General features: G+C 38.3%; 1 protein-coding gene across 8 annotated transcripts in view; it reads left to right on the top strand.

The window, feature by feature from the left end:
- cdon (cell adhesion associated, oncogene regulated) overlaps nucleotides 1-20,498 on the top strand; it is a 147,154-nt gene that overhangs the window by 102,667 nt on the left and 23,989 nt on the right. For all 8 annotated transcript variants that reach the window (XM_072238398.1, XM_072238400.1, XM_072238397.1 and 5 more), the window contains 5 exons: nucleotides 161-335; nucleotides 2,920-3,054; nucleotides 8,488-8,694; nucleotides 11,522-11,703; nucleotides 17,447-17,552. In XM_072238398.1, the coding sequence (XP_072094499.1) occupies nucleotides 161-335; nucleotides 2,920-3,054; nucleotides 8,488-8,694; nucleotides 11,522-11,703; nucleotides 17,447-17,552 (805 nt within the window). The remainder of the gene's footprint in view (nucleotides 1-160; nucleotides 336-2,919; nucleotides 3,055-8,487; nucleotides 8,695-11,521; nucleotides 11,704-17,446; nucleotides 17,553-20,498) is intronic.

The following is a 20,498-nucleotide window of genomic DNA, read 5'->3' as shown; positions in this document are numbered from 1 at the left end:
TTACCTAGTTGGGTTGCAGTGATATCGTGACCTGCCTGAGTCTTAAGATGCCCATGTTTTTTTTAGTGCAACAGATTATTATACAAGAGAGATAGCAAAGTCAAATGGAATTGGGAATACTAATGCAAGCACCTTTGCTAATTTCTTACTTTCATCGTAGCTTGACAACAACGAGAATATATTGGGAAACTGGCACACGATCCGGGTCCCTGGTAGTGAGAACGAACTGCAACTCGCCGAGCTTGAACCCTCTAGCTTGTATGAAGTGCTAATGGTTGCACGAAGTGCTTCTGGTGAAGGTCAACCAGCTATGTTGACATTTCGAACTGGCAAAGGTACAATACGATTTAAAGAAAAGCACTTAAGCACTGACAAGTTGCTTTCATGAGGGTGGAAATTTGTAGTAATTGATTTTGAGTATTCTTGATAGAAAAATGTCCAACATAACATGGTCATGTGTTACACAGATGAAGCAAGTCTCAAGCCGATATCCATTTGATCTTGTCTATATCAGTAACAAGCTACTAAAATTGATTTCTGCCTCTGATTTAAGAATCATCCTAAATCCTCCTGATTGTTATCATTGACCTTTGAAATTGGTTGCTTTGTACCTGAGCAAGGTTAGGATTGAGTTTCCTTTTGGATGTCCTTTGCGGTGTTATTCTTTGCAAGTGCTTGCTGTTTTGGTATATGTATTGTAAGCACATGGATGAGATACCAGAGGCTGCTTTCGAGATGAAAAAGATAAAGCAGAACTTTTCCAATGGAAATCAAAGTGCTTTTTTTCCCTGATAACTCCATAAAAGTTCCAGCTGTCAAAGTAGAGCCTGTTACCAATCAGCACTTGCCACAGTTCTAAATTAAGATGGTGGCATTAATGCAGAGTTTTGTTAGTGTGAAGGTGGGCAGACTGAGGTTTGTAGACTAGGCCTTAAATAAAACAGGTGAACAGCAATAGATGGAAACAATGTGACATTGATTTCAAGCTATAAGCTCCACTCTGTTTGACAGAAGCATGTGTGACCAAACAAATCTTTATTCCAACTCTAGAGTTGGGTAATTCACTGTAATAAATCAATGTAATTTTAGTAAGTAAAACAGACCTATTGCTAATAAGCAGTTACTTTGAGTAAAAGCCTGCACCATGTACATCAACTTGTACGCAATAGGCATCCACATGTTGAAATTACTTTTGGCCTGAAAACTTCATACTACATCAGTAGAGTCTGACCTTCAAAGCACAGTGAACTCTGCTTTATTTCCACATTTCTCTCATTGTTGCTTGATTCTTTTGGTATTCATGAATCTAAATAGTTGAAAATTCCTTTTAACATTAAATCCTAAATTTTTTTTTAAGAATTGTTAACCTCTCATGACCCTAATATATCTGTGTTTTATAACTAGTGAAGTAATAAGACCACCATAGAATGTTGGGCATTCTTATTATATTGAATATAATAAGAATTTAATAATGAATAAGAATTCATTATTATATTGAGTATAAATTCAGATAGAGTAGATTCCTGTTAAATAGGACGCATTGGGACCAGTACATCTAGGTGCAGTCAAACAGCTGCCTGAAGTAGCTGAAGTTTAATGGAAATGGTTAAAGTATAAAAGTGACTAACTACCATTTAACTGAGTAACAAATTATGTATTTAAATGAAATACAGGACAAATTAGAACACTGTCAATACTGCGACAGTATTATAAAACTGTATTAGTTCCTTATAGAAATCAATGGAGGAATTCATTCAGTGTACACTGCTGTGTTCTTTTGATTGGCTGTAAATGAACAAAATCAGTGCAGGCACCTAGTGTAGATAATGGACCGCCTTCATACAATACTTTGATTGACAGCAGTGAACAAAACAGTTCTAAATGGTCTTGCTGCTTATTTCTTGCCAACTGTCTGTGACAGAAATTACTGTTTTTTGAACACAAGCACATGTAACTAGTGCCATTTTTAAAAACTCCTTGCTCTAAGCACGGGGTAGTGTCTAGCAGCTACACAAGTGCACGTGATTGATGCTGTTTAGAAACTGTTCGACAGCAGTGTCCTGAACCAGTTAAGCGGGACAGTGTCCCAGATCAACAAAGGGAATCTTGGCTATTTCCTTCCTTAGTTTTTTTTCTTTAAGAGTTGTCCCAAATAAAAGGCTGCACCGATGAACCAAAAGCCTATTTAACCAGAATCCACTGTATTTAGTTTTTGGAGCGTTGGTTAGCCTTAATATTTTACTGCCAGATTCCCGTGCTTAACTTACAAAGACAAAGAGTTTTAACATCCTGGTTGTAGAACATACACGAATACTGCTGCATGGTATAAGGGGTGCAGTCTGCAGTTTTTAGAAGATGATGCTGTTTCTTTGCAGTTTTAGCATCAATTTACCAACTGATATTGTTGTAATGATCTCATGTTGCTGATCAAAAAATGTAGTATTTAATATCCATGCATTAACCCTATTTGCCTCGATTCAAATTGGAATCACAGAGTAATATGGTATGGAAGCAGGCCTCTTTGTCCCTATATCAAGCCATCCAGCCATCAAGCAGTGCCTATTAATCCTATTTCCTCAGTCCCAATCATTTCCTACTGTGGCATTACAAGTGCTAATTTAGATACTTAAATGTTGTAAGAGGACCTCCTTCCTCAAAATTGTGATGGTAGACTAGATTAGTGTTTGTTAAGTGAGGGTAGTGAAAGATAAGTGGGGAGAGGAAAAATTTGAAATGTAAAACCAGGCCTTGAAACAGAATTGCTCTTCAGTTTAAACTTTCATAGCATTAAGGTAACTCAAATCAACCTTAGCTTTGAGAGCATTGCGCAATGGTACTACATGCAGTAATTGAGGAGTCTTCTGAATATTTTGCTGTTTCTGTTCTTTAATGTCCTGGTTTATTTTCTGTCTCTCTCAGGGCGGTCCTCAAAGTCAAAGGGAAAATCTCTGATACCTGCACCACCAGTTGGAGTCCCCAAGAAAACAGCAATCGAAGATAAGAGCCACACTAATTATGGTGTAGTAATCCATGATTCAGCACGCCATAGTGGAGGTAGCAACTCCTCTGCAGTCCATAATTCTGCTTACTTTTCTCCCAACCTTGACTTTTTCAACTGAATTCTAAAACGATCCTAGCCTTTAATGTTAACTCAAACCAAAGTCTACCAGTTCCCCTTAGAAGCTGTGTAACCATAGTTAGCAGTGTAATTAAATTTTAATACTCTTCAACCTTTTATAAAATGTTTCACTACTGCATGCTCTGCAAACCCTGTCTCTGCACAGCCAGACCCATCCCTTGCCCTAATCAATCATAATCTTCCCTGCCCATTTACCAACCGCTGAACCAAAATCATAGGTTTCTCACAATACTCTTAAAAAAAAATTGTAATCATTCATTCAACCTTGATGCAAATAGTTATGTCCTTTTAAAAGTATATTAACCTCAGTCGTAATTTTATCCTTAACTTAGTCTAACTTTTCTTGCCTCCCTCTAATAAATACTAGGCCTTTATCCTATCACTCTTTATTTCAGAAACTATCTTGACTCCAACTAGAGGTTTTGAGAAAGAGTAGAATCATGAACTGCCTACACCACCCCTGATGTAAATTACTCCCTCCATGCTTAATATTATGGTCTCAGCAATGTTTTCTGTATGCAGTAAATGGAATCATTCTGGGGGATACAGTGAAATAAAATGGGCAGGGATGCATTAGGAATGAGCTGAAGGGAGTGGTATTAAAGTAAACTGCACTGAAGGGCATATCATGGGTAAGAATAGGATTCTGCAAGCTTGCATATATGGTTAAATAGTTGAAAAGGCTGGTTGCTGCAATGTTTTTGAGAAGTGCCCTTTTACTTCTATTCCAAACTGTTCCTTTAGCTGATATTAGCTGCCGATTTATGAAATTATTCTTGGTAATGAGGGCAAGGTTGTTCAGAATATTTAATGGCATTGTAGGAGTACCATGGTAGCTGTTGGCGCTTTGCTTTACTCTGCCAGCTGTAAGATCGGTGTTCGATTTCCACTGCTGCCTGTGAGTTTGTACGTTCTCCCCCGATTGTGTGGGTTTCCCCTGGGTGCTCTGGTTTCCTCCCACATTCCTAAGACGTATGGTTAGGATTAGTGAGCTTTAAGAATGCTATGATGGCACTGGAAGTATGTTGACACTTGTGGGTTGCCCAACGCAATCCTCAGTGATTTAATTTAACACAAACGTATTTTTCTGTACGTTTTGATGTGCATGTAATAAATAAAGCTAATCTTTTCAATCTCTGGTATGACATCAAAAAGGAGTTACTGAGCAGTGGCTAACTAATTCCTGTCCCATACTGTTGTCAACACTGCTCTCCTGCAAGATGTGTGGCCATAGACAAAAATAAAAATGCCATTGCAAGCCCGAGCAGTCTTCAAAAATATTGTAAAAATATTCAAAAACAAATTCCGTAACATGAATCCAGACTACTGAATTCAGTTCTGCTCTGGGTGGTGGGGGGGGGGGGGGGGGAGTGGTGTTGGTAAAAGGTGGGCAAGAATCTTCCAGTTGTTAAGTCTGAGATTCTGGCAACTGTAGTTGACTGAAACTTGGGTGTTCAATTTTCCAGGTTATAGATTTGGGTTGGAGGAGTTGTTTTGGTGACTAAATGTACTAAAGCCAGTGTAACTTTAATATGCTGCTAATAATATTGATATCTAATAGTAAATCTCCAATACTGTGTCAGTCCTTATGACTATGCATATTGTCAGATAATTTTTTAAACTACGTCAGCGGGGCACTGTCAAATGACTGGGTCTAACACTGAGAACCATTCTGTTTTGATAATTTGTTTTTACTAACACTGTTCTTCTGTCTTCTTTGCACTCTAAAGTTGCTCTGAGTTCAGTAAGTATTATTTTGACTGTGATTCATTTCTGTGTTCAAATTACTTGGCATGTCTGTTTTTACAATGGATCAAAATGCAGAAGTGTAATATCTTGTAACTAGTCTTCTAATCTCCTTAGATCCTGGTTTAAATTTCTGTGCTGATCGATGTTGGTGTTTTCTATTCACTGGGTACAGGAAACAAAATAAAATTAATTTGAGGCTCAGATTCTACCTGCTATGTGTAAATACCAATGCAAACTGTGATGTTTAGATGAAAAGGTTGCAAGTATGATTATTGTGGACTTGTGAAATTGGGGCTCAAGCTTTATATTGGGGCAGCACAGGGAGCTTTGTTTATACCTAGTTGCAATGCCCAGGTTTGGTATGTTTAATGTTAGCACAGAATATGTGAATTTGATTATCCAAATGCCTTCAATTTCATGAGAATGCTAAATGCAAAATATTATTTTAAAACTTACAGAACAAGGGCAGAATTTATGAGAACATGGAAGCTCTTGAGGACTACAGCAGCCTTTAAGATCATTGTTACATCTCACCCCTTCAAAAGCTTCCCTCAATGAGAAAACAAGAATATTCAGTTTTTAGGATTTGATCTAAAAATGAACATTGTAAGGTTTAGGTAGTAGCATATTCTGCATCTACAGGTTTGTCAATGATGAAGGAAGCAAAAGCTTAAAATGATGAATTAAATGCGAATCAAGTGGGTTGATGCTTGATTAAAATTATAGCTGCACTTGGCCAAGAAGTTGGACAATATCTCATCACAAATTGAATATGTTGGGGGGAGAAAAAAGAGTATACTGAGCTCTTGTGTTATTTTCCTCTCTGGTACCTCTGGACTTTAAGGTTTACTTAACGATTTTAAAATTAGCATTCCAACAAAAAGCATTTCTGCAGTTTGTGTAATTTTATTTACTAATGTATTATTTTGGAATTGGTGCACAAGATCAGAACCTAAAATGTTCAGCATAAGAATATTTTTTTTTCTAGAAATACTGACATCTAAATTCAATCTGGAATAACAGTTTGGCAGAGGCACTTGAGATAAAGTCCCATTGGTGATTCAATTCTAGTCAACTATAATCACCGATTAATAGCTGATTATAGCTGACTAGATTAATCTATTCAATGGCAAGCTTTTTTTTTTAAACCTAAGAGATGGGTTAATATTTTCCTCATTTGATAGTTTTTCTATTGCCAGAGCAAGTTCTCTTTTTTTTTAAACTGGAAGTCTTGCTTGATGTATAGATTGTGTAGAGAGACTAAGTGTTAGGAACCTGAGAGAATGCTTTTGGGAGATGAGGAGTTGGTAGTTAGCTGCCCTTCTGAATTTTCTGCTTCCCTTGAGAAATCACTTTCAGCTTGTATTGTTGACAAAACTGTGATATTATCAAGTCAGTGATATAAATGTGGGCTGCACCACTTTAGTACAGCACTGGGGCACTAGAATATGAGAACATCGAACAGTACAGCAGAGGTACAGGCCCCTTGGCCCATAACGTTGTGCCAGACCGGCTAAAAAGTAAATCAGCCCCCCCCCCCCCTCAAATAAACTAATTCTTCATACCTACGCAATGTCCATATTCTTCCATCTTCCTCACATTCATGTGCTTAACTAAGTGTCTCTTAAAAGCCTCTAATGTATTTACCTTTACCATGAACTTGTACAAGTACTATGAACTTGGATACCAAGATCTCTCTGCTGAGCAACACTGTTAAGGATCTTGCCCTTAACACTGTACTGTCTCCTTGCATTTGTCTTCCCAAGGTGCAACACCTCTCATTTATCTGGGTTAAACTCCATCTGCCATCTCTCTGCCCATTTCTGCAACTGATCTATACCACACTGTATTCTTTGCCAGTCTTCTACACTATCCACAGCTCCACTAATCTTGGTATTATCACTCACAAACTTGCTAATCCACCCATCTACATTTTCATCCAGGTCATTTATATATATCACTAACAGCAGAGGTCCCAGCACAGATCCCTGTGGAATCCCACTAATTACAGACCTCCAGCTCCCATTGATCACTACTTCTATGTGCAAGCCAATTCTGAATCCAAATAGCTAATTCGCCGTGAGCCCCATGCATCTTAAATCTTCCAGGTTAGCCTCCCAGAGGGACTTTGTCAAAAAACTCACTAAAAATCCATGTAGACAATATCCACTGCCCTACCTTCATCAATCCTTCTAGTCATCTTGTCATAAAAAAAAAACTCAAATCAAGTTACTAAGACACAACTTGTCCTGCATAAAACCATGCTGACTTGCCCTAATTAGGCCATGGATTTCCAAATGCTCATATATCCTATCTCTAAGAATTTTCTCCAGCAATTTCCCTACAACTGACAATGAGACTCACTGGTCTATAGTTCCCAGGATTTTCCCTTGTTCGCTTCTTAAATAGAGGTACAACATTAGCCTCTCGCCAGTTCTCCAGGACCTTGCCTGTGTCCAGGGAGTACATGAAGATGCTGGTCAAGGCCCTAGCAATCTCATTTCCTGCCTCCTTCAATAACCTGGGGTAAATCCCATCAGGTTCTGAGGGCTTGTCCACCTTAATATACATTAGGAGGCCCAACACTACCTCTTGACCTCTAAATGCCCTAACATAATTATACACTCAACACTGATCTCCTGGTCCTCTGTGTCCTTTTCCTTGGTAAATATTAAAGCAAAATACTTAAGTACCTCGCTGATGTTCTCTGCATCCAAGCAAGTGTTCCCCTCTTTATCCTTGAGTAGTCCAACCATCTCTTTAGTTGTCCTCTTGCTCTTGATGTATGTATAGAGTGCCTTGGGATTCGCCTTAATCGTACTTGCCAAGGACTTTTCTTGGCTTTCCTACTTCCCTTCTTTAGTTTTTTTTCTGACTTCTTTATAATCCTCATGTGCTCTGTTTGATCCTAAGTTAAAACATTTTATGTACTTTTCCTTTTTCTTCTTGACCAAATTCATCACCTCTGTGGACATCCAAGGTTTTCTAATCTTTCCATCCTTGCCTTCTTAACATTTTAAGCCATGGTCTCATCATACACATCAAGAAATTGTGAATGGCATATTTTAATCATAAATTAACACTCCACCAGCCACTTGAACAGTAATTGGGTCTTTCATATCGAAGTAATAACTACTGCAATCAATACAAGTTTTAAAAAACCATCAGTAGTTTTTTCTTTTCAGTAATGTTAATGTAGGTTGCCACAATATAGTATATATTTTGCTTTCTGACATAATTAACTATTGAAATTTTTTATCTTTTTCTTTTTATGACCTATGCTAAAAGAAACAGACGTTGTTCTTCACATTTTGGAAACATGAGAATTTCTGATGAAACAAATGGCGGCAGATATCTTTAAGTCATTATGCTAAATAAATAACAAAACAGAGTTAATCAGTCTAGAAGTGGGATGGTGTCCAAAAGGGAAGATAGGTTTGACATTCTTCTAATTTCAGGCACTTCCTGTGACTAAAACAGACATTAGAGCTTCACCTTTTGACTCATTTTTTCCAAATGGGTATATTATTTCATGAACTAATTATTAACTAAGTCAAACTCTCCAATACCCTGATAACATCTGTTTTCCCTCTATCTAGTCCCTGAGGCACCAGACCGTCCTACAATCTCAACGGCCTCAGAAACATCTGTGTATGTGACATGGATCCCAAGAGCAAATGGTGGCTCCCCTATCACTTCCTTTAAGGTGGAGTACAAATGCATGGGAAAGAATAGTGACTGGCTGGTGGCAGCAGACAACATCTCTCCATCAAAACTCTCTGTAGAAGTACGAAATCTTGAGCCAGGTAACAGTCCAAATAAGTGAAGTATAAACTGCCATTACATTTGGAAAGTTTGTGAGGTGAAGAGGTGTCGAAAACTGCTGTTCTTTTATATATTTTTGAAGTTTTTCTTGCCGCTCAAGGATTTCAGTTCCTATTGTGGAAACAATTCAATGGACATAAGTTTAATGTTAAACCTACACAATGAAACATCAGTGAACTCTCTGAACATGGAGAGTACTGTATCCATATTGAATCCTGGTTTTCTGTCATTTTACATTCTGACAGTGGTCAATTTACAATATGAGTTACAAAGAGGTTGCCTAGATTATGATTTTATTCCAAGGAAAGTAGGAGATTGATGGGTGAGCTGATAGAGGTGTAAGACAGCATAAAGAGGGTGAAAGCACTTAGTCTTTTTCCCAAGGACGGTGCTAAAAATGAAAGCATGAATTTAAGATCAGAGATGAGATTTAAAATAGATATCAAGGATGGCAGCTTCACACAAAGATCATGCATAACTGGAATGAGTTGTCAGAAATAGTGGTTGAGGGAGGCATATTAGCAAGATTTAAAAGACTTCAAGATAAAGTACGTAGATACGGGAGGCTTAGAAAGCTGTGGGCCAAACAGGCAGATGGCAGTAGCTAAGTGGACAACACTATCAGCAGTTGGGCTGAAGGGCCTCTTTCCATGCTTATAGGACTTAGGAGTAGCATTTTTCTGAATATAGTAGTAGTGGCATAGGATTTGTTGTCTAAGTTGCCTTAACAAGAGTGATAGGCTTCCTTAAACCATTGTAGTCCACATTTGTGGCAATTTCAAGAGAATAATTAATTTCAACCTTGTTGTAATGCAATGACACAGTATGTGCATTTAGGCTAATGTGAACAAAAATAGATAGGATTCCTTTAGTAAGAGGATATGAGTGGACCAATAGTTTTTCTGCCAATATGACAATTGTGCGTCAGATCTACTGATACCAGATTTAGATTTCTTTAAAACTGAATTCAAAATCTTAAATTACCTCAGTATGATTTATTCTCACATTGTCTAGATAATTAATCTAGGCCTCTAGATTAATTATCCTGCAACAGAAATTTAGATGGATATTTTCTCAACATTCAACACAAATTTATTATCAATTACATACATGTAACTGTGTACTACCCTGAGATTCATTTTCTTGGGGGCATTCACAGTAAATGCAAAGAAGCAAAATAAAATTAATGAAAAACCGCATATGACAGAGGCAGACAACAACCAATGTGCAAAAGACAAACTGCAAGTAGAAAAATAATAATAAATAAGCAATAAATATCGAGAACATGAGTTGTAGAGTCCTTAAAAGTGAGTCCATATGCTGTGGAATCAGTTCCATGTTGAAGTGATTGAAGTTATCCCCTCTGGTTGAGGAGTAACAACTATTCCTGAACCTGATGGTGTGTGACTTCAGGCTCTTGTACCTCCTTCCTCATGACAGCAGTGAGAAGAGAGCAGGGTGGGGTCTTTGAAGGATGTTGCTTTCCTGTGACAACGCTCCTTGTAGATGTGCTCAAGTGGTGGGGAGGGTTTTACCTGTGACGGATTGGCCTGTATCCACTACTTGTAGCTTTTTCCATTCAAGGACATTGGTATTTCCATACCAGGCCGTCATACAACCTTTCAGTATACTCTGTACCGCACATCTATAGAAGTTCGCCAAAATGTTAGGTGACATGCAGAGTATGCGCAAACTTCTAAGAAAATAGAGGTGCCTTCTTTGTGATGGCAGTTGCATGCTGCACCCAGGGCAGATCCTCTGAACTGATAATGCCGAGGAATTTAAAGTTGCTTATTCTCTCACCCTCTAATCTCCTGGTTCAAGATTCAAAGTACATTTACTATTACAGTATGTGTGCAGTATGCAACCCTGAGATCTGTCTTCCTACAGACAGTCACGAAACAAAGAAAACCATGAAATTCATTCAAAGGAAAACAGCAAACCCCCAACGTGCAAAAAAAGAACAAATCGCGCAAACCGCAAAAAAAGAACGAATCGCGCAAGCCGCAAAAAAGAACGAATCGCGCAAGCCGCAAAAAAGAACGAATCACGCAAGCCGCAGAAAAAGAACGAATCGCGCAAGCCGCAAAAAAGAACGAATCGCGCAAGCCGCAAAAAACGAATCGCGCAAGCCGCAGAAAAAGAACGAATCGCGCAAGCGGCAGAAAAAGAACAAATCGCACAAGCCACAAAAATACTACAAATCGCGAAAATGCCAAGGCAAAAAAACACAGAATATAAAACATCAACGACAAAGTCAACGAAACAGTACAGGAATGTCCAGCTTCAGCTCAGTTCAGTCCATTCAGGCACTGTGCTGTTCACTAACTGCAGAGGCAGTCCACCCCAGTCAACATCGCACAAAGCAGCAACCAGAAACCAGAAACTTCACAACATGAACTACAGAGTCCAGACCACAACTGCATTGATCCAACATTGCCCAAGATCCAAGACTCCGGCACCATCCTCCAGCAGCAACAAGCGAGAGGAGGACTGGCTCATGGACCTCCAGTTTCCTCTACCTGTAGTCAATAATCATCTTTAAATTCTCTCTAAAGTTAGTGCTTTTTGTTTCATATTTGACATTATTGTGGCTGGGCACTCTATCAGCCAGTTCTATCATGGAGTTTCAGTTTGAATAGTCTGATATTTTTGTTTCCTTAGCACTTTTGCAGGAAACCACCATGTCCAGTCAGAGGCTCAACCTGTCAGTAAATTTGTCAAGGTTGTATTTGAACATTCTTTGAAATAGTAATGTGCCTTGACTAATTGTTGTTCCTTTTTTTGCGGGTTATTTTTGTGCCTCAGGTGCCACTTATAAGTTCCGTGTGATTGCCATTAATGCCTATGGTGAAAGCCCAAGAAGTGCAGCCTCACGGCCATACCAAGTAGCAGGATTCAGCAACCGGTTTTCAACACGTCCAATCGCAGGACCTCACATTGCTTACACAGAGGCTATCACTGACACACAGATTATGCTGAAGTGGACGGTAAGCATTGTAGTTTCATAGTGGGTCTCCAGCCTGCTGACTATTTTCAGCCTTTCATTTTGCTTCCTCCGTCTCTGCATTTGTTAATAAAGTGACATATCATAAATGTGGGATGTGTGCCTCAGTTTAGTTATACATTCAGTCTTGTATTCATAATAGCAACCTTGTTGCAAATCTGAAAAACACCCAATTAGCAGCTTCCCTTTTAGGATCTAAATGTATCAAGACTATTTGGATATCGGAGAAACTGAAAGCACTCTGCTGGCAACTGGTATCAATGACTTACAAATGAGTGCAGTCCAAAACAGGACATCTTATAAATAAGATTTTTAAAATCAAAATGTATGTACTGGCTTGAGTTAAGTAGATGACTCATTAAAATAAAATGTGTCAATGAAGTGTGCATGTTTAAATTGTGAACTCATTTAAAAACATGTTCACATATGCTAGGATTACCTATCATGGGAGATCTTCACAGAAATATTCACAACATGGTAACTAGAGTACTGCCTAACCACTGTCTCTGGTATATTTCTTTGAGTTCCTAGGTCTTGGAGATCAAAGAGGCAATGAGATAACAATTAAGAAAACACTTCTGCCTGAAAAACCCTGCTCTGCTGGCTATACAGATAGGAGCCCATTTGTTCTGAGCTTAATATAACAGATTCTAGAAAAGAGTCAACAGTACATCTGGCCATCGAGTCCATATTGACTCCAAATAGAGCTAATTATTCCTACACAACCATAAGGAGAACAACATAGAAAACACCTGTGATTGGGATCAAACCAAGATTGCTGGATATGTGAGGTGACAGCATTAATTGCTGCACCATTGTTTTACGTGAAAAGAGAGCAAAGTCTGTCTATTCTGAAAATGCAAATATTTGTATGTAGTTGATCTGAAATAGGTGGGAACCTTTAAGCAAAGGAATAAATGAAATGTTTATTCTTAATATTTGCTAGCATTGCCCCCCACCTCATCCTCTATACCATTTTTTTTCTCTTAGGCTTAATCCTCATGTCAATCCTTTCTTTCAGCACGAGTTAAATGAAAGCAAAAAGTGTTTTATATGCCATGTTCATGATACAGTTGTGTAATTAAAAGCCACAATTCAGAATGGTGAACTCAGTGATACAAGAAAAAATCTAAAAGTTTTGCAACTATAAATTACTTAATTAGGAGGATAACATCAAATTCTGAGCCTTGCAGTGATTTTAATTGTGGCAGAATTTGCTGGCTGAGAGTGAATGATTGTGCTCTTATCAGTCCTAAAAATTGCTATGCAACATGTTTTCTCATCATTCACAAGCCAACTCATTAAATCCAAGTTGGTGCTCGATCACCCTTTTTCCTGCCAGCAAGTAGAATAGTTTGATCTCTCACTAAATGAATGTTCTGTCTGCCTTTCTTTTAATGAAAGGACATTTTAAAAAAATGCTATTCCTGAATTACTTGATAAGATCATTCAAGATTGGTAGCAGGCACGCAAAGCTTTGGACAAATATTTTTCCCCTTCTGTCATGGTTTCCCTTCTAGGCAGATAGATTAACTGAGAAGACCTGAGATTGGCTATTTTAATCTTCTGATTATCACAAAGACTCTGAGGCACATTAACTCTGAGAAGACTTGAAACTGTACTCAGGAGCTACAACGCACACAAAATCTGCTTCCTGAAGCTCGACTATTGAGAGTGGACAACAACTTTGTTTTGAAAGTGTTGCTTCCTCAGAAATTTTTTTGTGGTTATGATAGACCACTTGAAGCTGAAATAATTTCAGACTACTTGTATCACGTAAGAATTTAGAGGAACAAGAAATTAACTTTTATTGAATATAATGCGTTTAATTGCATAACGATACCAACACTTTGCAGTAGTTCAACTAACCTAAAAATGTTGATGATTTTCATTTGTACTCAGTGTCTGAGACTACTTGCTTAAGTATCCAACAATAATCAGCCAGCTTTGATGGATTTGAGGTGCCCTGATACCGTTTCTCCATGACGGCAATGTCCTGGTGAAACCTTTCACCATGTTTGTCACTGACAGCGCCAAGGTTTGCAGGGAAGAAATCTAAGTGGGAATGCAAGAAATGAATTTTTAGCGACATGTTGCTCTTCATGGTTTTGTATGTTTGAAGCATGTTGTCAACCAGCTGCACGTAGTTTGGTGCTCTGTTGTTGCCAAGAAAATTTTCAACAACGTCCTTGAATGCCTTCCATGCAGTTTTCTCTGATCCCACTAGAAGTTCTTCAAATTTCCTGTTATTGATGACCTGTTTGATTTGTAGATCAACAAAAATGCCTTCCTGAATCTTGGCATCAGTTATTCTGGGATACATCTGTCTCAAATGTTGAAATCCTTCATGGAAATTTTGTGCCTGGTGACAGCAGATTTCATCCTTGCAGTCTTGAACCCAGTGATTCTGCTTTTGACTTTGACAAACCCAAGTTTCTGACCAGGTCACTTAACTCAGATTGAGTTATCAGATGCCGCTCACTCAACATAAAGGGTTCAAAATCTGTATCAATATCGGTGTCATTTTCCATTCCTGACTCGTGCATCATGGCATCTTCATCTGCCTCCTCTAGACTCCATGTCTCTGTGTGGCTTCAGTACTGGAAGACTATCATCATGTGACACAGGTCTCATGGCTGAAGGGAGATTGTGGTATTCGATGGATTTCTTGTTTTTAGCAGAGAATTCAGACACACTGGTCAAACAGAAATGGCAGTCTGTCACATGATCCTTCTGCTCTCGCTATATCATCGGGACAGGGAACGGCATTGACTTCCAAGAACCTCTGAGCCAAGTTCTAAGTCCGAGTGCATATGTTGTGCAACAAACGTGAGGAGTGCTGGCTTTGTCTTGGTCGCCAATTTTACACCCAAAGTAGAGCTTATAGGCTTTCTTAATAAAAGGTGTCATGTTCAGTCTTTGAAATTTAAGCATATACTCGTCACAAATATAACAAAGTATTGCAGCTGTTGCAACATTGGTGAAACACTTTGCTATCACAAATGCTCCTGAAAATACAATTACTTTATTATAATGAGTACATGCAATATGCTATGCGAGTACAGCGTGCACATCAACGTGATCGCAAACTGATATATACTGTATATATGTAAATGCGATGCATAAATAGTGCGCATGATGCTTTTATAGCTGCTCTTAAATCTGTCCTGCCATGCAGCATCTGCCCTGCCTAAGCATGCCCGGACATACCTAGGCAAGATAGAAAACTTTTCAACTTGCATTGTGGGCAATATTTTAATTGATTTGAATTGTGAATTGAAATATAGGCATTTTTTTTAAATGGTGCATGATAGGGAAATTTCATGATGATTTTCATGATCAGCAGCCCAAAATCCATAAAATACACCCAAAAGTATTCAGGAAGCAAAATCTTTGTTGACCAGTGTAACTATTCAAGCAACCACTTGCTATTTCATCAATAAGGTCAGGGTTATTCACAACTATAGGCAATTGATATTTATTTAGGAGAGTAATGGCTACCCATTGCCTTGATTGTACACTTAACTAGTGAATAAAGAAGCATGCAGTGGGTGTTGATCAGGATATGCTGTATAAGAATTCACATGTTGATTGGCAGTTATTACCTTCTCAGCAGCAGAAGGGTTATTTTTGTTTAATCAAGAGGGTAAGGCTCACAGTTTTAATGTTACATTTTTTATTTCACTGCAGTTCTGTGATTGTTAGTTTTACTAAAGCAATCTTTAACAATAATTATGCAGGAAAAGTTGATTTTCCTGCTTTGAAGCTCAGGTTTAGAATTTTTTTCTCTTGGTAGCGTCTTGATGAAATGTGTGTTTTAACCCCTGTGTTTGATGCCATATGATGGTCTGATCCCATGTTCTGCTGAACTGCCTATCTGCATGCATCATGGTAAAAAGACAGCATAAAATAACCGATCTTGTAAAAGAAAGTACAGGGAGGGATTGCCTTTGTGTCCCTCATTTTCCTCCTAGAGGATGAACCAAAACAACATGAAATGCTCTGATGTAGTCTAATAAGTTGAGACTGATACGGAATTGAAGAATAAGTTTTAGTAATATTTGCACACACACAAAATCTGATTGTGTTTTAGCCAGACAAAATGCAGCAGCATTTTCTGCATTTGTTCACAGGCATGCCCACATTTATTGCCTTTCCACCTTACTGGGACATTCAGAATGTAGTTGGATCAATATTGCAAAATGTTGGTGAGCACAGATTTCAAAAATAATAATTAGCAAGAATTTTTTTCTTTTCAGTATCAGTGAATGACAGTGTTCATTCCTCAGCATTCTCAACTACAGCTCAGTTCTTTTAACTTTTATGCTTAGCTAGTGCAAATTCTTTATATGTTAGCATTTGTCTTTTGGCTATTTCCTGGGTTCCTTTTGGGTTTGCCATAAGTTGGCTTCAGCCAGTAGTAACATATTAGGTATATCTACAAATAACAGTGACTGCATTTTCAGAATAAGTTGTTGCTTGTGAGGTACCTGCAGAGGGGAAAAAAACTGTCACTTTGTATTTTAGCTACTTTCTGTATGAGCTGGTACCAAGCACCATTTTGAGGAAACCAGCGTTGTTACAATCAGGATCTTAAGCACTGTAGCAATTTGCTCACCATGGTGTACGTCACATACTTTGAAGACTTGCATCTGAATTTGCATGATATATCCCAGAGACCAAAATCTTAAGCTTGGATGCATGGTTTTGTTAAATTGGACCTTGGGAGTTAATTGAAATATTTATATTAATTTTTCAATTACAATGCCAACAATAAAATTGAATACAGTATTTCTTTTGCATTTCTATATTTACAGTAGAAATCAGTGTTAATTTACAAAAAAAGAAATGAATAAAATAAATAAAAACACAAGGTTGTAGATGCTGGAACCTGGAGCAAAAATCAAACTGCTGGAGGAACTCGACAGGTCAATCAGCATCTATGGAGGAGGAGGAATTGTTTTCAAGTAGAATGACCTAGGATATCAACCAAAATGTTGACAATTGCTTCTTCACATATGCTGCTCAACATGCTGAGTTCCTCCAGCACATTGTTCCTTGTATAAAATTAAAATTAAGATATTAGTAAGTACTTCATTTATATTTCTCTTTTTTGATGTTGGCCAATGTTGAAGCTTACAACTTTCGTTACAACTGTTTGTAGTTTGCAATCTAATTTCTGGTTGTATAGTTGTGGAGCGCTCATTTCCAGGTGTATCCTAAATTGAATTTCATTTTTGATGGCTATATTTATATCAGAGTATCATTTGGAGAAACCAGTTGTCACACTTCTACAAGAAACATTCCCGCCACAGGTAGTTTTCCTTACTTTAGATAAACCTCCAGAGATGGGAGATTACATTGGAAACAGCTGGCAAATGCTTCTTGGTATAATAACTGGATGCTATTGATACATCTAACCTGACTGGGGGGTGGGGGGAGTGGTGGAAACTAAGACTCTCTATCTACTCTAATGACTAACAAGTGTGGGACCAACCATGACATGTACTACATGAATCACTGGTACAAACTGCCTTGTCATGGAACTAATTTACATTCAGACTTGAAGCAGCAGACCAATTGAGGATGAGGCATGTTGTTGGGGAGATCATTACTAGGCTGATGGGTTGAAAGCAGAATGGTGGATCCATGACTCTGAGGTTTTAAGAGCAAACTGTAGCTGCATTGATTTACTAACATTTCTACAAATCTGTTTGTTTTCACAGTATATTCCATCAAGTAACAACAACACCCCCATACAAGGATTTTATATCTACTATCGACCAACAGACAGTGACAATGACAGCGACTACAAACGAGATGTAGTAGAAGGTAGGCCACAAAGTGCTATTCCTGTTATTAATTACTCATGGTTGAAGGAAACTATCAGCTCCTCCAGAATGAACTGAAGGGTTAAATTTCACCTTTGTGTTTGACGACTCTAAAGTAATATTGTACACTAATACTGCATTTTTATAAAGAAAACTTGGAATACAATAAGTATTAACAATGGGCAAGTTTTGCCACAATGGAGAATTCAAGAGCTGGTGGGATCAGAGTGGCAAAATGGTATAAGAGCAGTTTTGAGCTCTCCCAGGGCATCCGTTTCTTCAAGTAGAGTCAGTGTTCTTCCAGTGGGTCACATTCAGTGTGCTGTGCATTCACCTAAGTATTAGTATTAAAACCAAACATAACAAAGATATTAATGTCAGATACTTAGAGCATGGGTATTTGCCATTGAAGTGATGGGATGGAAAGGTAGAAGAGAATCCTTAACTTTTAACTCAGCCTGACAAGGTTTCTATTGATTAAAGATTAAAATAGTTATATAATGTAATACCTACTGCTGTACTGGCCGCACTGCATTTGGAAAGTGCTATAGCAACTCCACTCCCCTCACAACCCTGCTGGAAGATTTCATCATGTAGATAATGTGTGAGAATTAAGTCAGATTTGTCCATAACATCCTCAATAGCAGAAAAGCATTGAATGAAATGTGAAGTTGAGGCTAGAGTCATAGGGCCAGTTTGTGCACTGTAGTGCCCTACGGCCCATCTAGTCTGTGCTGAAATATTATTCTGCCTAGTCCTATCTATCTGCATCCACACTATAACCCTCCATATCCATAAGGACATCCATGTACTTATTCAAACTTCTCTTCAATATTGAAATCAAACCCATATCCACCACGTCCTCTGGCAGCTCATTGCACATTCTCACCACCCTTTGAGTGAGGAGGTTTCCCGTCATGTTCCCTTAAACATTTCACCTTTCACCTTTAACCCATGACCACTAGTTCTAGCTTCGCCCAACCTCACTGGGGGGAAAAACCCTTGTATTTACCCTGTCTGTACCCCTGAGTATATGGTGCAAAGTTAGGATTATTAAAACAGCCAGATTCTCAAATCAGTGGGAGGTAGATCTTCTTCCCTGTTGCCATGGCAATGCCTCAGGTGGAATTTCCTGTCAAGGGCATTATTTGACAGTTAATTAAATTCTTAATAGCAACCCTTCATTCCCTTGCTCCATTTTTTTAATTAATGTACACCATAAATCAGATCTGTGTTCAAAGGAAATGATTGCTGAACGATTTCCAGAAGGAGGGGAAGTGTTTTGGAAGGTTTTAACAGTCTGAGTATGGGCCAGGAAAAACAAAATAATTTGATCAGACTGCAGAGCTTGGATTGGTGCATTGACCTGGGACTTGTAAGTGACTGCGGCCAGAAGACAGCAGGAACTTTGTCAGTTATTTTCAGTTCTCCTTTGGGGATCTTCTGAAGAAAACTAAAGAGGAAAGGAGCCAACAAATTTTTTTTTTGTGTTTCAAGTTATGGGGAAGATTGATTAGATCCAATTTTAGATGATAGTATTAGTTGTCCAGACAAAAGGCAGTGAAAAACATTTCTGAGCCAACTTTTTGACAGCTATCGTGACGCAGTTCTGCTCTATGATCTCCCCTGGCAACAGGAGAGGAAAAAGATCTGAGAGGGGGATGGGGCTGTAGTAAAGGGGCCACAGTGTGGAACAACGAAGCAAAGAATGTTGCAGCAAGATTTTAAGTATTAGAAAGTGGAGAATATAAACAACCTAGAAACTTTTTCCAGGAGTGCACCAAACCGCTCTTGAAGTTATTTATATTTTCCATTTCAGTCATTTTCACTGGTTATTTACTCCAAGAACTCCTTCTCAATTTAACATGAAATGTTTACAAGCAATCTTGCTTTACGGTAATGAATGATATTTCTAGCACGACAGAGGAGATTCATTAGGCTAATTCCTGTAATAAGAGCTGTCTTACCAAAAGAGACTGAACAGTTTGGGCCTGTATTGCTTGGAAAGAAGAATGAGAGCTGACTTTTCAAGTATATAACATCCTCAAGGGCTTAACATGATTAATGTTGGGATGTTTTCACTAGTGACAGAGTCTCAAACAAGGGGATATAACTGCAATCTAAGGGGCCAGTCATTTTAAACTGAAATACATAGAAATTTCTTCTTATGGATTGTGATGAATCTCTGGACTTCTCTTCCCCAGCAAATGGTGGAAGTTGGATGATAGAAATCTGAAGTGGGGGTGGATGAATATTGGGAGTAGAGGGATATGGAGAAATGGCATGGAAGGCCAGCATAGGTCAACCATAATCATATTAAATGTTGGGGAAGTCTCGAAGGTCCTCATGGCTTATTCTTGCTCTCTTTTTGTGTTCTTTCTGAGAGCAATCTCAATCTACTTTAGTTTGTTTTGCTCCAAACTTGAATTGATGTTTGAATCAGAGTGGAGAAGAATTTCTGGATTCGCAACAGTGCTAGCAAATGCCATTCAGGTTATATTGTTGGCTAGGAATTTATTTCTTGTCTTCATGATCGGAGTGCACCTCTGTCATCATTTGCCTGTTAATCCAGAAAAGTTGTTGGATCTGAGCTGCAGCTAATTAAGCACAGCATGCATTTTAGTGGTGTTCCATTTGTGATACAGGAAATCTTGGTTAAGTTACTATTCTAAAGCATAGTTTCAAATTTTTACCTCGTTAACTAGGAGATTTTAAACATCTCACAATGTCAGGAATAAAGACAAAATTAGCAATAATGCTGGCTATGAAGTTATGGGCTTGTTATTGAACCTCCAATTCAAAGTCCTCTAGGGAAGAAAATTGCTGTCCAAGAAAATCACAAAAATTGCTGAAGCTGCAAATCTGAAATGAAAATCACAAATGCTGGAAAGAATCATCAGCTCAGACAGCATCTATGGGAGAGGACCCTAGATCCCCTTGCAGGCTA

The sequence above is a fragment of the Mobula birostris genome, chromosome 20 (assembly GCF_030028105.1).
Source record: "Mobula birostris isolate sMobBir1 chromosome 20, sMobBir1.hap1, whole genome shotgun sequence".
In the NCBI taxonomy this organism is placed as follows: Eukaryota; Metazoa; Chordata; class Chondrichthyes; order Myliobatiformes; family Myliobatidae; genus Mobula; species Mobula birostris.
This window is presented reverse-complemented; position numbering and strand designations above follow the sequence as displayed.